Genomic DNA, 20256 nt, shown 5'->3' with positions numbered 1-20256 from the left:
ATCTGGAAGCCCACCCAGGGGGGTCTCTCTCTGCCTCCAAATGAAGTGTCACCTGGCAGCCTTCTTGGATACTGGAATGGATTGAGAGCGTGTTGAGGAGTGGCCGTCCTGACAGGAGGCCACTTCAGATGTGAGTATCGTCCTCTGCTGCTGCTGCTGCTAAGTCGCTTCAGTTGTGTCTGACTCTGTGCGACCCCAGAGATGGCAGCCCACCAGGCTCCCCCATCCCTGGGATTCTCTAGGCAAGAATACTGGAGTGGGTTGCCATTTCCTTCTCCAATGCATGAAAGTGAAAAGTCAAAGTGTAGTCGCTCAGTCATGTCCGGGAAAGGGCTTAGAGATTTTCCTCTTGTTCCACAGTTCTCAAGGTTAATGGAGAGAACTGGAACGGGGAAGGCTGTCTTACAATCACAGAGTCATGGCATTTGTGCTGAGTAGCTAGAAGGATGTAACCAATTACTGCTTTGATTTATTGCTAATTGTGATGGTTATTTTTCTCGGAGGTTTATAACAAAGTTGAAGAAGGGCATTCGACTGTTTAGCAAAAGAGCCCGGCGTCCACAGAGGTTAGAGGCGCTGCGGGCCGCTCTGCAGGGTCTACAAGGTCAGCCTGCAGCCCCTGCACTTTGGGTCTCCCTCCGGGTCGCTCCACCCCAGGTTTGGCTAAGGTCCGGAGCCCCTGTCTTCCCCCGCCAGGGACCCAGCTCCCCGCGGGTCCAGGACTGCTTTGGCATCTGTGCGTCCCTGGGCACAGCTCCTCGCTGAGAGCAGGCATGCAATACCCGCTTATGGAAGAAATGAGCCAGGACAGCGGGTGCATCCGTGTGCTCTCGACGCATAGCTACGGCTAGTGCACTCACTCTCCTGCAATGAGGCATCCGTTTTTCTGCAGGCAAACAGCGCGGTCCACCCTTTCCTTCCTAGTCTATCCTCACTCTACATCACTAGCACTACTTTTAAAAATAATAATAATAAACGCCTTATTTTTAGAAGGAAGACGTCCTAGCCGATCAGAGGGGAAAACGCACGGAATCTGGACATCAGTGATATGTAGGGGACTAATCGTTGCCGCTGTTTCAACTAAAGAAGTCGGGAGAACAGGTAACTTTCAGAGTGAGAGGGTAAAGAACTCCAAACACCTGCCCAAATATAGCACAAACCAGCCCGGCGACCGCCTGGTGCGCTGGTACCCGGGTCTGGGGCGCACCGCCCACCGCGGCGTCCACGCTTTCGCTCGCGCATGCGCACACGGAGCCCGCTGGGGCCGCCGCACTGCGCCTGCGGAGTGGGGCGGGGCGAACGCGGAGCATGCGCGCGGACCCCGCCGGCAGGAAGCGCGCGCGGGGCGGGGCGGGGCCTCCGGGCCGCCCCCGCCGCCGCGCTTGGAGTCGGGCGGCCGCAGCGCGCGGCCCGGGATGCTGAGCCAGCCGCTGCTTCGCCTAGCGTCCGCTGTCAGCCGCAGGAGGATGAAGCTGCTGCTGGGCATCGCGTTGCTCGCCTACGTGGCCTGTGAGTGCTTCGGCCATTCATTCCCGCCCGCGGCCTGCTCCCTCCCGCTCCGCGTGCGGCCGGCAGCCGAACAGCGGACCCTCGGCCCTCGGCCCCGCCGCACATCGGGCTGTGGTCCACGGCTCCCGAGCGTGCGGCGCCGCCGGGTGGGACGCGGGGCTGCGAAGGCTGTCTGCTGGCAGAGCCCCCATCGCGGCTGTCTGCTCCCAGGAAAATTACTGAGCGTTTGGCTGCTGGGAGCCCAGTGTCTCGCCCGACCCCGCCGGCCCGCGGCCGAGCCCAGGGGTCCTGGAGCCCACGGGTCTGACGCCCGGGGGTCCTGGCGCCCAAGTGTCTGTACGCCCAGGGGGGCTTTCTGCCCCCAGGTATCTGCACCTAGGGGCGGGGGGAATCCTGGCGCCTAGGGGCATCCCCGCGCCCAGTTGTCCGCTCCAGGGGTACTGGCGCCAAGGCTGGGGGTCACCGAGCCCAGGTCTCCGCACGCCCCAGGGGTTCCCCGCGCCTGTGTTCTGAGGGTGCGGGTCGACCCAGAGCTGAGGCGCAGCGCGGGGGCAGGGTGTCTCGGCGCCGCTCCATTTTGTGTGGTTCCCCTGTCATCACTCCGGAGGCTGCGGGACAGAGGGCAGGAGGGGACACTTTGCTGACAGGTGGTACACCCTGTGTCTTAGAGGCAGAAGCCATCCCTTAAAAAAAAAAAAAAAAAACTATTGGATGGGAATGTGTTTTCCTTGATGCTATAAATATTTCCCCAAGTACCAAAATTGGACCAAGTGTGAGCTCGTTTGAATCCTAGCCACGAGGCTGATCCACGCTGAGACGAAACACCTGCTCACCGGTTGAGTTACCGAGGTCTGACTCCGGAGTTGAGGGGGGCCTCCGGACGTGGCTTCAGTTGAGCTCTAGGCAGATGCGCAGTCATTGAGACTTGGCCTGTCTACAGCCCAGCGGAGGGCTGTTAGATGCAAGTGTCTGCCGAGGAGGAAGATGGCTTCTGAAGTGTATGCCAGTCTTGAGTCAGGAAGCGGAGACCCCAGGGGGAAGACTGCCTCAAGTTGCGTAATTCCTGTTAGGACTATAGGAACAATGTTCAAACTTGCTTCCAGTCTCCCCATGTGTGGTGAGTCTGTTTCTTTGTCTCATTTAAGTATCAGCAGTCCTGGGAAATAGTTCCTAGTTATTGGCATTCTAGAGGTGAATCTTTTAAGACCAAGAGAAATTAGGCAAATGATGATCACACAGGTGAGAAGCTACAAAGACCAAGAATTTGAACCCAGAAGGGCTGGGGACCTGGGACTGGAACCCAGGTCTGCCCGCAGGTTCCATGTTGATTTTGAGGCTTCTGCAGGTCAGAGGTCGTGGAATGTCGTTCACCATTCTGCAGATCAGGAAATCCTCCTGGGTCCTTACTTTTGTCTGCCAAGCCCTTGTCTTTGTCCCTGTGCTAGGTCCCAGGGATCCCCAAGGCGTGCAGAACACCTGGGCAGTGTTTCTCAACCTGCTGTGTGCATCGGAATCACCTGGAGGGCTTTCCAAACACAGGCTGCTGCCTCCCAGCTCAAGCTTCTGATTCAGTAGGTCTGGGCTGTGGCCCAACTAATAGTTTCACCTCACATACTGTTGGTGTGTTCTGGGGGACCCTGCACTTGAGAACCACTGGCTTAGATGGTGAGTTGGCCACAAATTAGATTCTCACCTAAATGAGGGTGAAATTACAAACTGGTAGGAAGGAAGGGAAGGAATGCACGAGGACTCGTGACAAGGGGAACCTGCACATTTTCTCGTGGAAGTGAGGCTTGAGCTGAGAAGTGAGGCATGTGTGGGAGTTAATGGGCTTCCGAGGTGGCGCTAGTGGTAATGAACCCACCTGCCACTGCTGGAGACTTGGCTTCCATCCCTGGGTCAGGAAGATTCCCTGGAGGAGGCCATGGCAACCCACTCCAGTATCCTTGCCTGGAGAATCCCATGGACAGAGGAGCCTGGCAGGCTGCAGTCCATAGGGTCGCAAAGAGTGGGACGCCCTGTGGCATCCAGAGCAGGGCGTGTTCTAGGAATGCAGAGAATGGCGGGGGGCGGGAAGTGGGGGGGGGTTGGAGCGTAAACATGAAGTGGTGATGAGGCTGCCTTGGCTGACAGGCTGGGACAGGCGGGCCTTGTGCCAGCTCACTGTATGGGTGAATTTAACTGTGAGGTTTAAGATAGGTGTGCAGGCAGTGTCTGTAATGGGCGTGGGATGGTAACTCCAAGATGCTTTATAGGAAAAGCGAGATGGTGACTCCTGACAGTGTCCAAGAGCGGTGATTTCTAGTCTTGGCTCTCCTTGGTTAATGTAATAATCTTGTCTCCTTGTTTGAGAAAACTGTCCTGGCTGCCAAATGACACAGCCCCTTCTGGAAAGTCTCTCCCTGGTCCTCTCAGGCTCTCTCCCATCTTCCTCTGTTTCTTGAGCCCGTGCGGGCCCATCCTCCTCCCTGCTGGCACGTAACTCTTCAGTCTAGGGCCCAGGGCCTGAGCACGGCCAGCTTATGCTGCCCTGGGTTCTTTGCCTGCACGTGTTTTCTCCTATGGACTTCCAGTCCTTGTAGCCCTCAGGTCAGTGCTGGTCACTGGTTAGAGGAGCTCAGAGGCCTGATTGAGAGTCACACCAACCTGCTCCTAGGAATCCCTAGGCAGAGACTCAGCTGGAATTACCTGTAGTGTTTTTGACATGAGTACAGTTTAGAAAGTCAGATTGCCCTTGCCTGGTTTCTTGGTGTCCCCGGGCATCTCTTCCCTGCCCAGGGGCAGGTGCTTCTCTTCTCTGAACTGATGATCTTGGTGTTTGTGCCATAGCATCCTATGCTTCCCAGTTTTTCATTTGTAGATACTGTTGTATACCTTGTGACTATTCTCTTTACTTTCCCCCCACCCATGCTCACCCCCACATAGACTTAGTGTGATTTTGAGGAGGTCAGCATTTCATGTTTATGCGTATGACTAAATGCTGGAGGAGGAAATGATAGCCCACTCCAGTGTTCTTGCCTGGAGAGTCCTGTGGACAGAGGAGCCTGGCAGGCTACATCAATGGCTTTGCAAAGAGTCAGACACGACTGAGGGCCTGAGTACAGCATCCGGTGTTCACAGTACGACTAAGTGTAATCCACTGAGCCAGGTTGTATGCCCGTCACCTTTTGCTCTTCCTGGAGCTGATGACTCTGCTGTGTTAACACACTGGACTCTAGCGCTTGTCACCCGTATCATCTCCCCCAAGATTTCCCCGAGGCGAGGCCCCTGGCCTCAGCTGCCCGGCTCTGTTGGCCTGGAGATCACCTGTCCCTTTACTTACCTCACCTGATGTCAGGGAGGAGGATTGGCAGGTGTTGGCCGTGCCTTCTCTGTCTTCACATTTAAGTGATGGGCAGGTGGTACAGAATTCTAGAAAAGGCCCCTCAAAGCCTCTCAGGCAAGTCTCCGTCCCTCCTGGGTCCAGGCTCCAGGCTCCAGCCGGCACCCCTCTCTCTCTCTGCGACTTGATTTCTGCTGAGAGATCCTAGGTGCTCCCTTCTGCCCCGATGCCATCCTTCCACCACACACCTTGGCTTGGGCTTGGTCCCTCCTCACTCTGGTGGCCTCTCTTGGCCTGTGTGCCCAGAGTGTGTCCTTGTGAATGGTATCCCTGCGGTGGATCACTGGCCTCCTTCAGGACCACGGTGCTCACATGCAGAGCCCCTCCCAGAGTGAGGCCTCTGTGCTGGGGCCAGGGGTGGGCGGCAGGGGGGGAACCAGGGGCACCTGCCAGTCCACGGATGCTGGTGACATGTGCCAGGCACCTCCAAGCCCTGGCCACCAGGGTCCTTGCTTTGCAGTTCTGAAAACTTCTGAACTGCCCTTTGGCTACCCCACTCCCTGGAACATTCTCCCACAGGTCTGGGGTTGCCAGGTCTCATCCATTTTGTTTCTTCACGTCTGTCATTTTAGACTCTTGCTCAACTTTTCGGGAACTTGTAATCTTTATAACCGAACTCTTCCAGTGATGTAAAACGTTTGTTTTTGCTATTATTTTTTGCTCATGAGACTTTTTTTCTCTTAATTTAAAAAACTAAAGCATGTGGTCTTTGTTTCAGAGTCTTCTGCTTGGTGGTCCTTGGCTCTCTTTCCTTCACATGAAGGGTCTCTTTCCTTTGGGGGGTTCCTTTTTCCTGGGAGGTTTTCCTGGGAGGGACCCTGGGCCATCTGCTCCATTTGAGCGGATCCTAGGTGAGTGGAGGGCCCCCCACTGCCCCAGACCCTCAGCTGCCTCCTTTGTTGGTGGATCACTCAGTGCTAGGTTGCCTGGACATCTCAGGGGCCCCAAGGGAGAGCTGTGGGGCTGAGTGGTACCCTAGTCATCTCGCCGGCTGACAGGGGCTCGCCTGCTGCAGATCCTCCATCCTACCCTCTGCAGAGATGGGACTGGGCAGGGCTGCAGCTGGCAGGTGCCCCATGTCCGGGTGTACCAGGCAGGCTCCTTCCTCACCCTCCACAGGCTGCAGGCGCTTCACTCTTCTGTGCTGCTCCCAGGGCTCCTCCCCCTTCTGCCTGCCTTGTCTTCCCTGTCCTTCATAAGGACACGGGTCAGTGGATGGAGGGCCCAACAGGATAATTTAGGGTTATCTTTGGTCTCAAGATGCTAAATTACACCTGCTGAGACCCTTTTTCCAAATCAGATCCCCAGGTTCTAGGAATTAGGTTGTGGACATGTTTTGAGGACACCATTGATTTTACACCCCTCTTTTTTTTTTTTTAATCACTGAGGACTCAGAGATTCTCCCAGTCTTTGAGCACTTCCTTGATCTGCAGATGCTCCGTGCTCATCCTGTGTTTTCCATGCCCACACCTGCAATCAGCCACTCCTCCAAGGTGCCCTACTTCCTTCCAGGGAAGAGTGTGGACTAACACTCCGGGTCTCAGCACTGGCTGAGGTGCCCTTAGTGGATGGAGCAGCCACTCTTCCAAGGCATTCTGCTTCCTTTCAGTGGAGAGTGTGGACTTGAACTCAGGGTCTCAGCACTGGCTGAGGTGCCCTTAGTGGATGGAGCCAGGTACAGATTTTTTCCCACCATGAGTTTATGCTGCTACCCCCAATTTAAGTCATGACGAGGTTCTTCCTCCTTCCCATCTTGCTAGTTCCTTCTTCCCACAATGAAAATCGTCTCTGACATCAGTCCAAACTCTTTTGATGCGTACCACCAGGCAAAACAGTTTCAGAATTACTGCATCATTACCAGTACCAAGAAAATTCAGAATTCCTCTGGCATTCCTTTTGTCCTTTGACTCTGTCTTGCTCAGGGTGTGCTGTTACTGTGTCGAAAACGCTCCGTGAAAAGTGTTTTTCTGTGCCTGATACAAGTCATGTTCCTTTTTGTTTGTTTGTTTGTGTTCCGTTTACTTTAGGATTTGCTTTTTTCTTTCCAGTTGTTAAAACGTATAAGCCATTTACATGGTTCAGAAGTCAGACTGAATGAAAAGTTATGTGCAGACTTGTCTTGCTGCAATTGCTGGCCCCACCCTCTTTCCCATTGTTACTAGTCCGTTTTATGCATCTTAGGTTTCTCTTTGCAAATGCAGGCATTCATCTGCGTGTGTAGAAGCACATGCTATTCATCATTCCCAGAAGGTGTCAAACCACCTGGACCATTTTGTTCTCTTTCTTCCCTGCATTGTATTTCCTGGAAAGCTCTGGCATCAGTGTATGGAGCGCACCCTTGCTCTGTCACTCGCACGTACATGCCCTGAACTCTCCATGACCACCTCCTGTGCAGGACACTTTCCTTATTTCAGATGCCCTGCTCTTAGAAATAACCACCGCAGTGAGCAAGCTTGTGCCCGCTTCCCCCAGCCATGTCCCAGAACAGCTGTGCCCACCCTCCGCCCCCCCACCACACACACCATCAGAGCTTGTGGATGGCATACCAGGCAGAAATGGTCCGTCCTGCTTCAAGGGGACTCCTTTTTCATAGGAGTGATGTTGAGCATCTTTGCAAGCATTAAAAGACTGTTAATACCTCTTCTTCTGAAAACTGTTCCATTTTTGCCCACTTTTCTGTTGAACTTTGTGTCGCCTTTCTCCTCGTTTTAAGAACTCTTCATCTAGTGGGAATGTCAGCTGGCCTTTGGGGAGTGAATCACAATTGTTTTCTCACGCCTTGGGAGGAACAGAGGAAAAATGTCTGTGGTCTCGGTCCCTTTGTGGCACAGGTCTCCCAGAACCCTCAGGCGTTCCCAAGCCGTAGGTGCGTCTTCTGTTGTTTCTAAGAAGCCCCCTCTGATCACTCTGAATATTTGCCCAGGGGGTGACTCAGGGTGGGCCCTAGGTTGGCCTGGGATGGAGGCAGGTCACTTTCAGCCTTACCCACCCACCTCCAGGAAGGGGTTGGAGCTGAAGGTGGAGCTTTGTGAAAAATAAAAGAAACTCCTCAACAATGAGATCTGATGGCTTCCCAGTAGGTGAGGCTCAGATTGCCCCCACCCTCCCCCCACACCAGACCTTCTTTCCTGAGCTGTAGCCTTCACGACGAACTAGTCGTTGTAAGGAAGCTGTTTCTCTGAGTCCTTTCTAGAAAATGATCAAACCAGAGCTGGTCGGTTAGTCAGAAGCACAGGTGGCCCTGGGCCTGGAGGCAGGCATCTGAAGTGGGGTGTCCTGTGGGCCTGGGCCCCTTGCCTGTGGGGTCTGCGCTCAGCGCAGGTCATTAGTGTCCACAGGGCTGGAGGGCTGGTCGGTAATGTGGAAAACCCACACTCTGGGAGTCAGCTGTGTTCTGGGAGTGGAAACAGACCTTAGCACAGTTTTCCTGTTTTCCCACATGGTTCTTAAGAATCGTCCAGGTGTCCTGCAGGATTCCTCGAAGTGACCATTGGATTTGGGGTTTGCTAACTGGCCAGTTGGGGGATTTCATTGGTCACCCTGTCCTTTGCAAGCGAGGCCCTCCCCTGCCTGGATGGACAGAACCCCTCGGCTCCTCAGCAGACCTCGAGGGACCATCCTTTGAGCTCTCTCACTGCAAGCTGTGGGGATTGCAGTAATGCCCGAGCCCAGAAGGTTCTTCCTAGTGTTCCCCAGCTCCATCTCTGAGCAGCTATGCCCGCTTGGCATTTTAAACATGAGTCTCGTGTGACAGCAGAAATGGTTTCTAGGAGGTTTCCCTTCTGGGTTTCCCATCTCACTTAGTGACATTTTACACGTGAAGACTTTTTGAAGGAACAAATGTCATCTACAAAGCCTACAGTTTCTTGCCTTTTTAACCATTTTGTTCAAAAAACGGGAACATCTTCGGGCAAAAAAAATTTTCCCATGGGAATGTTAGTGTGGTTTTCTTAGGAAAGTCTGTGAGTCACTCAAAGGTGTTTTATCACTGGAGCTCGGACCTGCCAGTGGGGACTGCTGGGGCTACAGAGCAGAGAACTGGGGAGCCTGTTCTGAGGCTCATCCCGGAGGCCAGCCTGGGGACGGGGATAGTGCAGGGTTGGCGCAGGGCCCCACAAACAGTGCCCCACATGCGGCCTGTGAAGGATGCTAGCTTACCAGCCTGCTGGGCTCCCCAGGTCACCTCACCTGGGCAGCTTCCTCCTGTGTAACCACATGGGTGAATGCAGGCCTGGCCAGTTAGACACAGGAGTGGGGTTTGGGGTCAGCTCTCTCCAGGTCAGGGAGCAGAAAGGCTCCCCGCTCTTCTGTGTGTGATGCTGTCTGAGCCTGAGCACCTGATTCTTTCAGGGGAGCTGAGGGGGAGGTTCCCTCCTCTGATAACCTCATTTCGTAGTTGGAGAATTTTAGCAGAAGAGTATCTTTGATTTGAACCTTCTGATCTGTTTAAACAGCTCTTCCGATGCTTCTCTTGTTAAACTGACGATGCTTTGTGCCACTGTGGAGTTTATTCAGGGCAGGCAGGTGTCTGCTTCTCTGGGGCCGGGGTTGTCGGGGTTCGTGGGGTGAGCAGGGCATCACTGTCCTGGGCATGCTTAATGCTTTGATCACAAGGCAGGCAGCCTGCGTGGTTGGGGTGCAGGGTCCCCCAGAACTTCAGTCTGGAGCCAGGTGTTCTGCCCAGGTGGGCACCCTGGGCCTGTGATGTGGGTGCTGGGCACTGGGAGGAGTGTAGCCCAGATCCAGGGTTGACAGGGAATTAAAGGCTAGGTTCCTGTCTGTGCTCTGGTTCTGGTGGTTGTGCTGCATAAGTGACCACCTCAGGACCTGGTGGGATGGAGCGGCAGTGGTTCACCATGCTTATAGCTCTGTGAGGGTGGGAGTTTGAAGAGTCTGTTCTCTTTTTGGTGTTATCTGGGATGATGGCTGGGACTCAGACAGCGGGACTGGAGGGTCCACTTCCAGAGGCCCTGCAAGCAGGTCTGCCTTGACCTTCTCTTCCCATACAGGTCTTACAAAGTATTGAGTAGACTTCCCTGTGCTCTGTTTTGTATACAGGAGTGTGTGTTTCAGTTCCTAGGATTCATCTTAACTGCATTCACCTATTTCACCCACTTCACCAACCTCCACCTCTGGCAGCCAGTAGTCTGTTCTCTGTATCTGTGAGCTTAGGTTTTTGTTGTTTGTCTTTAGATTCTACATGTAAGTGAGACCCCCTGGAGGAGGGCATGGCAGCCCTCTCCAGTATGACTGCCTGGAGAATCCCAGGAACAGAGGAGCCTGGCAGGCCACAGTCCATGGGGATGCAAAGAATTGCACACGACTGTGCGACTTACTATGCACGCACATAAGTGAGATCGTACATTTGTCTTTCCCGGACTTATTTCACTTAGCGCAGTGTCCTGAAGATCCATCCATGTTACTGCAGTTGTCAGGATTTCTTTCTTGTGACGGCTGAAACCTATTCCATTGTATATATTCACCACATATATTCCTTGTCCACCCTTATTTCTTGAACACTTAGGTTGCTTCCATGTCCTGGCTATTGTATAGTGCTGCGAAGAGCATGGAGTTGCATGTATCCTTTTGAATTAGTGTTTTCATTGCCTTTGGATAAATGCCCAGAATTGGAATTCCTGGGTTGTATGGTAGTCCTATATTTAATTTTTTGAGGAACCTCCATACTGTTTTCCATAGTACACCACTTTGTATTCCCATCCATGGTGAGTGAACTAGGGTTTCCTTTCCTCTACATCCGCGCCAACACTTGTTATCTCTTATCTTTTTGATAATAGTTACAGTCATACTTAATGACTTTATGATTTCATTAAATGAATGGCTATATCATATTCTCAGCTATTTGTAAGGTCAACTCAGACAACCATTTTGCCTTTTTGCGTTTCTTTTTCTTGGTGATGGTCGTAATTACTGCCTCCTGTACAATGTCATGAACCTCTGTCCATAGTTGTTCAGGCACTCTGTCTATCAGATCTAATCCCTTGAATCTATTAGTCACTTCCACTGTATAATCATAAGGGATTTGATTTAGGTCATACCTGAATGGTCTAGTGATTTTCTCTACTTTCTTCAATTTCAGTCTGAATTTGGCAATAAGGAGTTCATGATCTGAGCCACAGTCAGCTCCTGGTCTTGTTTTTGCTGACAGTATAGAGCTTCTCCATCTGATTTCGGTATTGACCATCTGGTGATGTCCATGTGTAGAGTCTTGTCTTGTGTTGATGGAAGAGGGTGTTTGCTATGACCAGTGCGTTCTCTTGGCAAAACTCTGTTAGCCTTTGCCCTGCTTCATTCTGTACTCTTCATTTCATTCTGAAATACCAAGGGAACGTTTCCTGCAAAGATGGGCACAATAAAGGACAGAAATGGTATGGACCTAACAGAAGCAGAAGATATTAAGAAGAGGTGGCAAGAATATACAGAATAACAATACAAAAAAGATCTTCATGACCCAGGTAACCACAATGGTGTGATCACTCACCTAGAGCCAGACATCCTGGAGTGCAAAGTCAAGAGGGCCTTAGAAAGCATCACTCTGAACAAAGCTAGTGGAGGTGATGGAATTCCAGTTGAGCTATTTCAAATCCTAAAAGAGAATGCTGTGAAAATGCTGCACTCAATATGCCAGCAACTTTGGAAAACTCAGTGGTGGCCACAGGACTGGAAAAGGTCAGTTTTCATTCCAGTCCCAAAGAAAGGCAATGCCAAAGGATGTTCAAACTACTGCACAATCGCACTCATCTCACACACTAACAAAGTAATGCTCAAAATCCTCCAAGCCAGACTTCAACAGTATGTGAACCGTGAACTTCCAGATGTTCAAGCTGGATTTAGAAAAGGCAGAGGAACCAGAGATCAAATTGCCAACATCCCTTGAATCATCAAAAAAGAGAGTTCCAAAAAAATATGTACTTCTGCTTTATTGACTTTGCCAAAGCCTTTGACTGTGTGGATCATAACACACTGTGGAAAATTCTTCAAGAGATGGGAATACCAGACCACCTTACCTGCCTCCTGAGAAATCTGTGTACAGGTCAAAAAACAACAGTTAGAACTGGATGTGGAACAACGGACTGGTTCCAAATTGGGAAAGGAGTATGTCAAGGCTGTATATTGTCACCCTGCTTATTTAACTTCTATGCAGAGTACATCATGAGAAACACTGGACTGGATGAAGCACAAGCTGGAATCAAGATTGCCAGGAGAAATATCAATAACCTCAGATATGCAGATGACACCACCCTTATGGCAGAAACTGAAGAAGAACTAGAGTCTCTTGATGAAAGTGAAAGAGGAGAGTGAAAAAGTTGGCTTAAAACCCAACATTCAGAAAACTAAGATCACGGTATCTGGTCCCATCACTTCATATAAAATAGTGGGGAAACAATAGAAACAGTGACAGACTTTATTTTTTTGGGCTCCAAAATCACTGCAGATGGTGACTGCAGCCATGAAATTAAAAAACGCTCCTTGGAAAAAAAGTTATGACCAACCTAGACAGCATATTAAAAAGCAGAGACATTACTGTTCCAGCAAAGGTCTGTCTATTAATCAAAGGTGTGGTTTTTCCAGTAGTCATATATGGATGTGAGAGTTGGACTATAAAGAAAACAGAGCACCGAAGAATTGATGCTTTTGAACTGTGGTCTTGGAGAAGACTCTTGCAAGTCCCTTGGACTGCAAGGAGATCCAACCAGTCTGTCTTAAAGGAAATCAGTCCTGAATATTCATTGGAAGGGCTGATGTTGAAGCTGAAGCTCCCAATACTTTGGCCACCTGATGTGAAGAACTGACTTATTTGAAAAGCCCCTGATGCTGGGAAAGATTGAAGGTGGGAGGAAAAGAGGACGACAGAGGATGAGATGGTTGGATGGCATCACCGACTCAATGGACATGAGTTTGAGTAAGCCCTGGGAGTTGGTGATGGACAGGGAAGCCTGGCGTGCTGCAGTCATGAGGTCACAAAGAGTCATACATGACTGAGTGACTAAACTGAGATGAACTGATATCATACTTTATATGGTAGTTCTCCAATTTGTTAGATACTGTGATTTATGCCATTTTTTAAATTATAAATAAGGCTGTCATTTGTGAAGATAGCTTTCTTGTGTGTATACTTATTTCCTGAGGATAATACTCAAAAGTAAGGTTACATGGTCCAAAAGTGTGTGTGTGTGTATGTGTGTATGTGTGTATATATATATATTTTTCTTTTAGTGAATAGTGAAAAATATATGCTGTGTGCTCAGTCGTGTCTGACTCTTTGCAACACCATGGGCTGTAGGCTTCTCTGTCCATTGAATATTCCAGGCAAGAATATACTGGAGTGGGTTGCTGTGCCCTCCTCCAGGGGATCTTCCTGACTCAGGGATCAAACCCAGGTCTCCCGCGCTGCAGGTGGGTTCTTTACCAGATCTGAGCCACCAGGGAAGCCCAAATAGTGAATATAGTTCAACTCTATTTTAAAAGCCTCCCATTTCATGCTTACTTGCCACTTTTTAGTTAGTTATTGCTGATCTTTTGCTGTCATAGTTTCTTCTGTTTGAACAAGGGCTGTGCTTTTATGCTTTCAACACTCCTTTGTTAACAGTGGGAATTTCTCGTCGGGGGGTGTGATCTGGGGATTGTGATTTTGGACCCTGAAAGCTATCCAGTGAACATGTTATCCCTGCTGTGTACCTGAAGATGCAGTGAGAGCATGCCTGGGGTCACCCCTCACCTCGCCCCCCACCCAAACTCACAGAATCGCCAGTTCTGGACTCCAGGGTGTGTGTGTTTGCTCTGTGCCTCTCCAGGCACCTGGTCCCTGAAGGTGAGCAGCACTGGGGGAGCAGCCATATGGGGCCTGCGTCGGGATGTGGACAGAGCAGCAGCCACAGCATTCTCTGTGAAGGTTTCTTTGCGAAGTAACCCTCTGACTGGGAGCTTCAAGTGAATGTCACGGTCTCCTGTGTCGGTGGTCACCCCTGGTGAAATATTTATAACTGGTTCACAGTTATTCAGGTGTCTGTCATCCAGGAGGTAGCTCTGCAGGGGAAACTGATGTAGGGGAGATGAGTGAGGGCCAACCACAGAGTCAGGCCGCCTGTAGCTTCTCTGGGTCTCATTGACGTTTGATGGAAGCTGTGGGACTGAGCCCTGGCATCTCTTTTATTCACGTGGTTCATTAACTTCTGTGACTGGCTCATCCCCAAAGGCTGGACATACTGTGTATCACAATGCCTGCCCTGGGTCTTCCCTGCTGGTCCAGTGGTTGAGACTTCGCCTTCCAATGCAGGGGGTGTGGGTTTGATCCCTGGTCAGGGAGCTAGGATCCCACATGGCTTGTGGCCAAAACAAAACAAAACAAAACCAATATTATAACATTCAAATTTCAAAAAGACTTTAAAAATGGTCCAGATACCCCTTCCCCCAAAATAAGAACTATTAAAAAACCAAAAAAAACATGTGCACCATTGCACTCCAGATCCCAAAATGTTATTCTAAATTAGGAGATATATAGGATCATCTTCCCACTTAAGTTTAGTAGGGCTTATTATTTTAAAAGTGTGCATTTTACTGTCTTCCTGAGCTATAGTTTTCTTAGTGTACTTTAAGATATAGGTTAAAAATTAATGTTGTATTAGTTGGAGTCCTTGAATGTTGTAAACTTAAATATTGACTTTTCCTTTTTCTTTCTCTTACAGCTGTTTGGGGCAACTTGATTAACATGAGGTAATTGATTTTTAATAACTTGACTGTTCTGTTTGGGCTGAAATGACACACCACTGTCACACACATAGCTCGGTGGCACAGGCCGATTTGAGGACAGTGTAAAAGTGGAACTAAGCTCCTCGATGCTCACACACCCGTGTGCATCTCCCTCCTGGATGCTCTGGAGGACGTAGCGAATGTTCATGCTGCCCCAGGTCAGCCCAGATGAGAAGAGGGGTCTCTGGGCAGCAGTGGTGGCTCCTTGATGTTGTCCACACCCGTCTTCCTGGCTTTCGGGCTCCTGAGATGTAAATGGCATTTCTGGGTGGTTAGACCGAGTCCTGGGGTGCCTTTCCTAAGCCCATTAGGGAAACCGAGACCGCCCATAGCCCGAAGAGCAGACCAGTGGATGCTAAGACCACCTTCCATCACGAGGGAGTAGAGGCCCGAGGACCTTCCACTCTGGGTGGGCATCGTTTGTGTTGCTCAACAGAGAACGAGGGGCCCTTGTAAAAGTCAAATCCTGTGTCAACTGTTGTTTCTTAAAAAAGACCAGTCAAAGTAATAGGCATTCACTGTAAAACCAGATTTGGTGCCATGAGTACAACTTCACATTTAAAGACCATCCCTCTCCACTTCGTATTTCTTGTGTGACAGTCAAAGAACAGCAGTCACATTGTGGTGACAGCGGGGGCTACAGGGCTGTGGGGAGGGTAGCTCTGCCCCACCCGCTCGGCATGCCCAGTGGGGTTTGCAGGGCGGCTGGGGCTGCGGGGACCGACTCCTCCCCCTTGGCTGGTGTGTGTCTGCCAACAGAGGCCTCTGTATGTGGCTGGAGGGCTGCTCAGGTCCCATTAAAGGAGCTCAGTCTTTTCAGTTGGAAAAATTCCACTTTGCCTTAAATCCCAGGACAGCCCAGCAGGAACTTGTGCTCCTGTAGACACACTTCCTGCCTCTGATTTAAAATCACACATTGGGCATCACAGGAAAGTGCGGCATCTTAGTTTAGCAGAAACCCCCTGGAGGTGGCTGCGATCCCTGGAGCCCCACCCCCCAGTTTTCCAGTCCCCTGGCCTCCCCTCGGGGTGGGGCTGGGCTGAGCTGATTGCTTGGGAGGAGGCGATGCTCTGCACTGCTGTGCTGCATGCTGCGGTGATTTGTTCAGAAGTAGACCTCGTGGCCACAGAGCCTTTCAGTCTGTCTCAGTCTTGCAGTGTTCTACTCAACAGGTCCATCCAGGAAAACGGGGAGCTCAGAATTGAGAGCAGGATCGAAGAGGTGAGTCTCCTCTCTGTTTTGTTCCCGCTCTGTCTGCTGTCTCTCCACTTAGTTCCTTTGTCTGTGCCGGTACCTTTATTGTGGCCACATCATGCCAACCGTGATCCCCTACCTTATTTAAGAGGAGACTTGCTGTCTGTGAGGCTGTGGATGCACCTCTGTGTCAGCTTTGCCCATTTATAATGGTGCGATATGTTAAATTCTGCCCCACAGGCAAGATGGATTCACGCTTTTATGTGACTTTTCAGGAGAGCCTTTCCAGGGTTCCGAAGAGAAAGGGCAGTGAGGATCTTTACCTGGATGGAGACAGGGGTCCGCCTCTGCTTGCCTGAGCCGGTGTAGATGGAAACATGGCTGGGCTCAGATGCCAGGACCCTGGGAGCTCACAGGGCAGCGGGGGCACACGGGTCGGGGGAGCCTCGACCAGAGCCGGGAAGTCTGGCCTGCTCCACACCTTCTGTTTAGAACAATTGCTTGTGTTTTAGTCCAGTGTCTGTGTAGACAGACTGTTTTAACACGGACTTGGTTGGGGGGTCGCTCACTGGGATTGGGAGCCACTTGCTGGTTGTTCCACGCAGCCCCAGCCCTGACATGTGGGTGCGGTGGACACACAGCCTGCGGTGGACGTGTGTGCTGGGCTGACGGCAGGTGACACACAGGCAGCTCCTGGCGGTTCTCTGTCTCACATGAAGAGAGGCAGGGGTGGAGATTCACCTGCTTTTGTGAGCCTGCACCACATCGAACAATGCCCGTGTGGTCTGGAAGGAAGAAGGTGAATTTCCTCAGAGTTCAGGCATCTCTGGAGTCAGAGATTCCAGCATGCAGTTCAGCATCTTGGTTCTGGAATTGTGACTTAGGGGCTCTGACTTAATTTCAAGCTGGAGGTGGATCGTAGAAGTAATTGGAAATCGGTTTTGTGTCATGTCCCATCCTCCTGGAACATCAGAGTGGGTGGAAGTGCTGGAGGACTGTGTTTCTGCTTCAGAACTGATTCTGGTTATTTTTGTTTCAGATCATTGAACCACTAAGGGAGAAAATCAGAGATTTGGAAAAGAGGTATGTGTACCTGTTATTTGTGGTTTAATCTTTCTTGCCACCATTTGGTGCTGAAGTTATACTGCCTATAACATTTCAGTGGATGGGATTCAGAAATTCTGCCTTTGACAGGACTGCCATAGTTTGAGCAATTTTAATTGAAGCTTTAAAATAAACAGTTTAAGAAGAAACCCACCACAAGTTTTAGGTTGGCGGAAAGAGAAAAAAAATCTGCCCACCAGTGATCATTTTCACATTAACTTTTTTGAAAAGAAAGTGAATCATTTGGGTAACTTTTCTAAGACAGTGGCTTTGCACACAGGATCTCTTGAAATATGAGAATTGCGTGACTCCTTTCGGTGCCACACGTATGACCATCATCCTGAAGAATTTTCTGGTAACTCGTTCCCGTCAAACAGGAGAGTTACCTGTAACTTGGGGCTGCTTCCCTGGTGACTCATCCTGAAGAGTTCTGTCCCCCAGGTAGTTGAGCCAGGCAGGTGGCCTCTGGCTGACCAGGTTGCTGGTGGAGTTAGAAAGGCAGATGTGGATGTGACCTTGTGCTGGAAACCGACGGAGCTCTGTCTCGTTTCATGTTTCCTGACTTTGTGTTAGGGATGTCCACACAGCCGTCCTGACCCTGGCAGCATAAGAACGGCCCTGAAGGGAACATGAACTCATTACGTGGGGGCCCTGGGCCCACAAGAAGGAAGGATGCATTTGAGAGGTCAGGGCCCGTTTACACAGGAAGACTCGGGGATCAGTGCTATCTCAGGAGCCTGGGTTGTGGACGCTATGGACCGTTTTTTGTTTTTTGTTTTTTTTTTTAAGAAAAGAGTACTGACCCCCTGGGCCGTACTCCGTGAAGTTATGATGTAACTGAGCGTGCAGACTGGGCTTTGGGGATTTGCAGATTTCCCCAAGTTGTTCTCATATGCAGGCAAGTTTGATTTCTTTTTTAAATTTTCCTGAAGTATAGTTGATCCACAGTGTTGTGACTCTGCAGTCTTTCTGTCTTCTTGATCACACGCCCTAATAACTTGATTATGTGCTTGATTCCATCTCCCCATCTTTTAATATTCTTTGGATAGATAGCAGGTAATAAAGATAATTAGGGCTTCCCTGGTAGCTCAAACGATAAAGAATCCATCTACAGTGCAGAAGACCTGGGTTCAATCCCTGGGTCGATAAGATACCCTGGAGAAGGAAATGGCAACCCACTCCAACATTTTTGCCATGGACAGAGGTGCCTGGTGGGCTACAGTCTGTGGAGCTGTAAAGAGTCAACGGCTGAGCAACTAACACTTTCACTTTCAATGCTAATTAAAATTCTAGGGACTTGCCTGGTGGTCCAGTGGTTAAGACTCAGAGCGTCTGCTGCAGGAGACATGGGTTTGATCCCTGGCTGAAGAACTAAGATCCCACATGCTATGCAGCACGGCCAAAAAAATAAAACCTTTGATTAAAAAAAAAAAATTCTAAGTACTGAGGCTGTGCTAATAAACAGGAAGGTTCGAGTCTGAAATAGGGTAAGTAATGACTGCAGGATTGATTTGGGGGTGAAGGAAGGTCCATTATTACTGAATTCACAACTCCTCCTGTCTTCTCGCTGCTTCTCACTCAGAAACATAGGCTCTGGTGGGCGGGCTCCCACGTCTGCCCTGTGGCCAGTGTGTCCCCAGGACAGAGCGTGGCCTAGAATAGGTGCTCAGGAGAAGGTGCTTGAATACACAGATACGTGGCTGAGCCGACACCTGAGCAGAGTTTTAAAGGGGCTCCAGGCTTAGAAGAAGCCCATGCCTTGCCCTGCCCACCCAGCATGGGGCCCCGGGCCTGGCCACCTTGGTCACCCAGCTCTGTCACTGTGGCCTGGGCGGGCCATTGCTTGGCTCCTGGACCTCTGTGCCCTGGGTTCTCAAAGCAAGAAATGAGGGCAGTGAGATCATTTTTTCAAAGTTTAGTAACACAGTCACATATGTGGGATCTGAAACTCAGTCGCTACACATGGAAGAGAAACAAGGCGCGAAACCCAGCTAGTGTGGTGTTTTCGTGTTTTGTAAACCAGAGGCGTAGCACACACTCTTTGAAGCAGTTTTCTTTTAAGTTTATTTCCTGCAAGAAAATGTTTGCTGTTTCTGCCTGGGTTAAATTGTTGCTCAGTTCTGTCCGACTCTTTGTAACCCCCATGGACTGTAGCCCACCAGGCTTATCTGTCCATGGGATTCTCCAGGCAAGAATACTGGAGTGGGTTGCTGTTTCCTCATCTAGGACATCTTCCAAGCCCAGGGATCGAACCCACATCTTCTGTGTCTCCTGCATTGGCAGGATTTGAAATTTGTTTACAACTGAGCCACCAAGGAAGCCCCATGTATAGATAGCATATCTAATTCTATGTTAAGTTTTTGCTCAGGTACTGTTCTAAGCTCATCACTTGGATGAACGTGGATTTCAGTGTCCACATTTGGGCCCCACCCCTGCCTCACCCACTGTTCCTCCCACCCCTTCTGTCCCAAGTGCAGCCCTGGTCCGCTCCCGGTGACACTGTCTATAAACACTGCAGAGGATGAACCTCAGTGGGTGAGGGAAGGGAGGCGCCAGGAGGATCGGGAGAAGGCGCAGACTGGCAGGCCTGGGAGGTGGGACGGAGCTGGGTCAGCTGTGCGTGAAGCTGCTGGGAGCTCAGACTGGGACTTGAGCCAGGGGTGTGGGGTCCTCACACACAGAAGGGGGCCGGGCAGGTGTGAGGTGCCCTGGCCAGTGCCAGGCTTTGCTCTGCTGTCCTCCCACCTCCACTGCATCAAGCAGTTACATGGCAGCCAGAGCTCAGGCGGCCTGTGGGTGCCCCTGGCTCCACGGAGCAGGGAGTCCCCGTGTGCCTGGAGCACCTGGGGGGGGGGGCCTTTCTCCTGGAGGGGGAGTGGGGGTCACAGAACTAACAGTGAGTGTGGAATTCTCATCCACCCCCTGGGCATCTCCCACTTGTCTGCCTGTGTTTGATGTTTGCAAAGGGAACTGACGTCTTGAGAGTCTGGAAGTGCTTATGGGGGAATCATGTGCCCGGTCAGAGGACCCCCACCCCCCCATGCCCAGCTCCCAGCCCCGGTGTCTGTCCGAGGACCTGTCCTGCTCTGTCCAATTCCACCAGCACAGAGAGGATGTGTTCCATATCTTGGGTGTGCTGAGGAGGTGGACAGGATGGAGACTGGGCCCCCGCCCAGCATCTCTCCAATTAAAATAATGACTCCAGAGCTGGTCTCTCCACGTTTCTTTAAAGCAGTTTTGTTTCTGACCGAGTCACTTTAAGGGGATATTTCCAATCTGCATTTATCGAGTCTCATTTG

At 50.8% G+C, this 20256-nt stretch overlaps 1 protein-coding gene across 2 annotated transcripts in view; it reads left to right on the top strand.

The window, feature by feature from the left end:
• The first annotated feature begins 1384 nt into the window (after nt 1–1384).
• UXS1 (UDP-glucuronate decarboxylase 1) overlaps nt 1385–20256 on the top strand; it is a 56634-nt gene continuing 37762 nt past the window's right edge. Inside the window, exons 1-4 of one of the 2 annotated variants that reach the window (XM_015094365.3) lie at nt 1385–1509; nt 14596–14623; nt 15832–15880; nt 16893–16936. In XM_015094365.3, the coding sequence (XP_014949851.2) occupies nt 1416–1509; nt 14596–14623; nt 15832–15880; nt 16893–16936 (215 nt within the window). In that variant the 5' untranslated portion in view covers nt 1385–1415. Of the gene's footprint in view, nt 1510–14595; nt 14624–15816; nt 15881–16892; nt 16937–20256 lie in introns of both variants that reach the window. The other variant, XM_015094363.3, reaches the window with a different exon arrangement.

This window comes from Ovis aries, chromosome 3, assembly GCF_016772045.2.
Source record: "Ovis aries strain OAR_USU_Benz2616 breed Rambouillet chromosome 3, ARS-UI_Ramb_v3.0, whole genome shotgun sequence".
Classification (NCBI taxonomy): Eukaryota; Metazoa; Chordata; class Mammalia; order Artiodactyla; family Bovidae; genus Ovis; species Ovis aries.
This window is presented reverse-complemented; position numbering and strand designations above follow the sequence as displayed.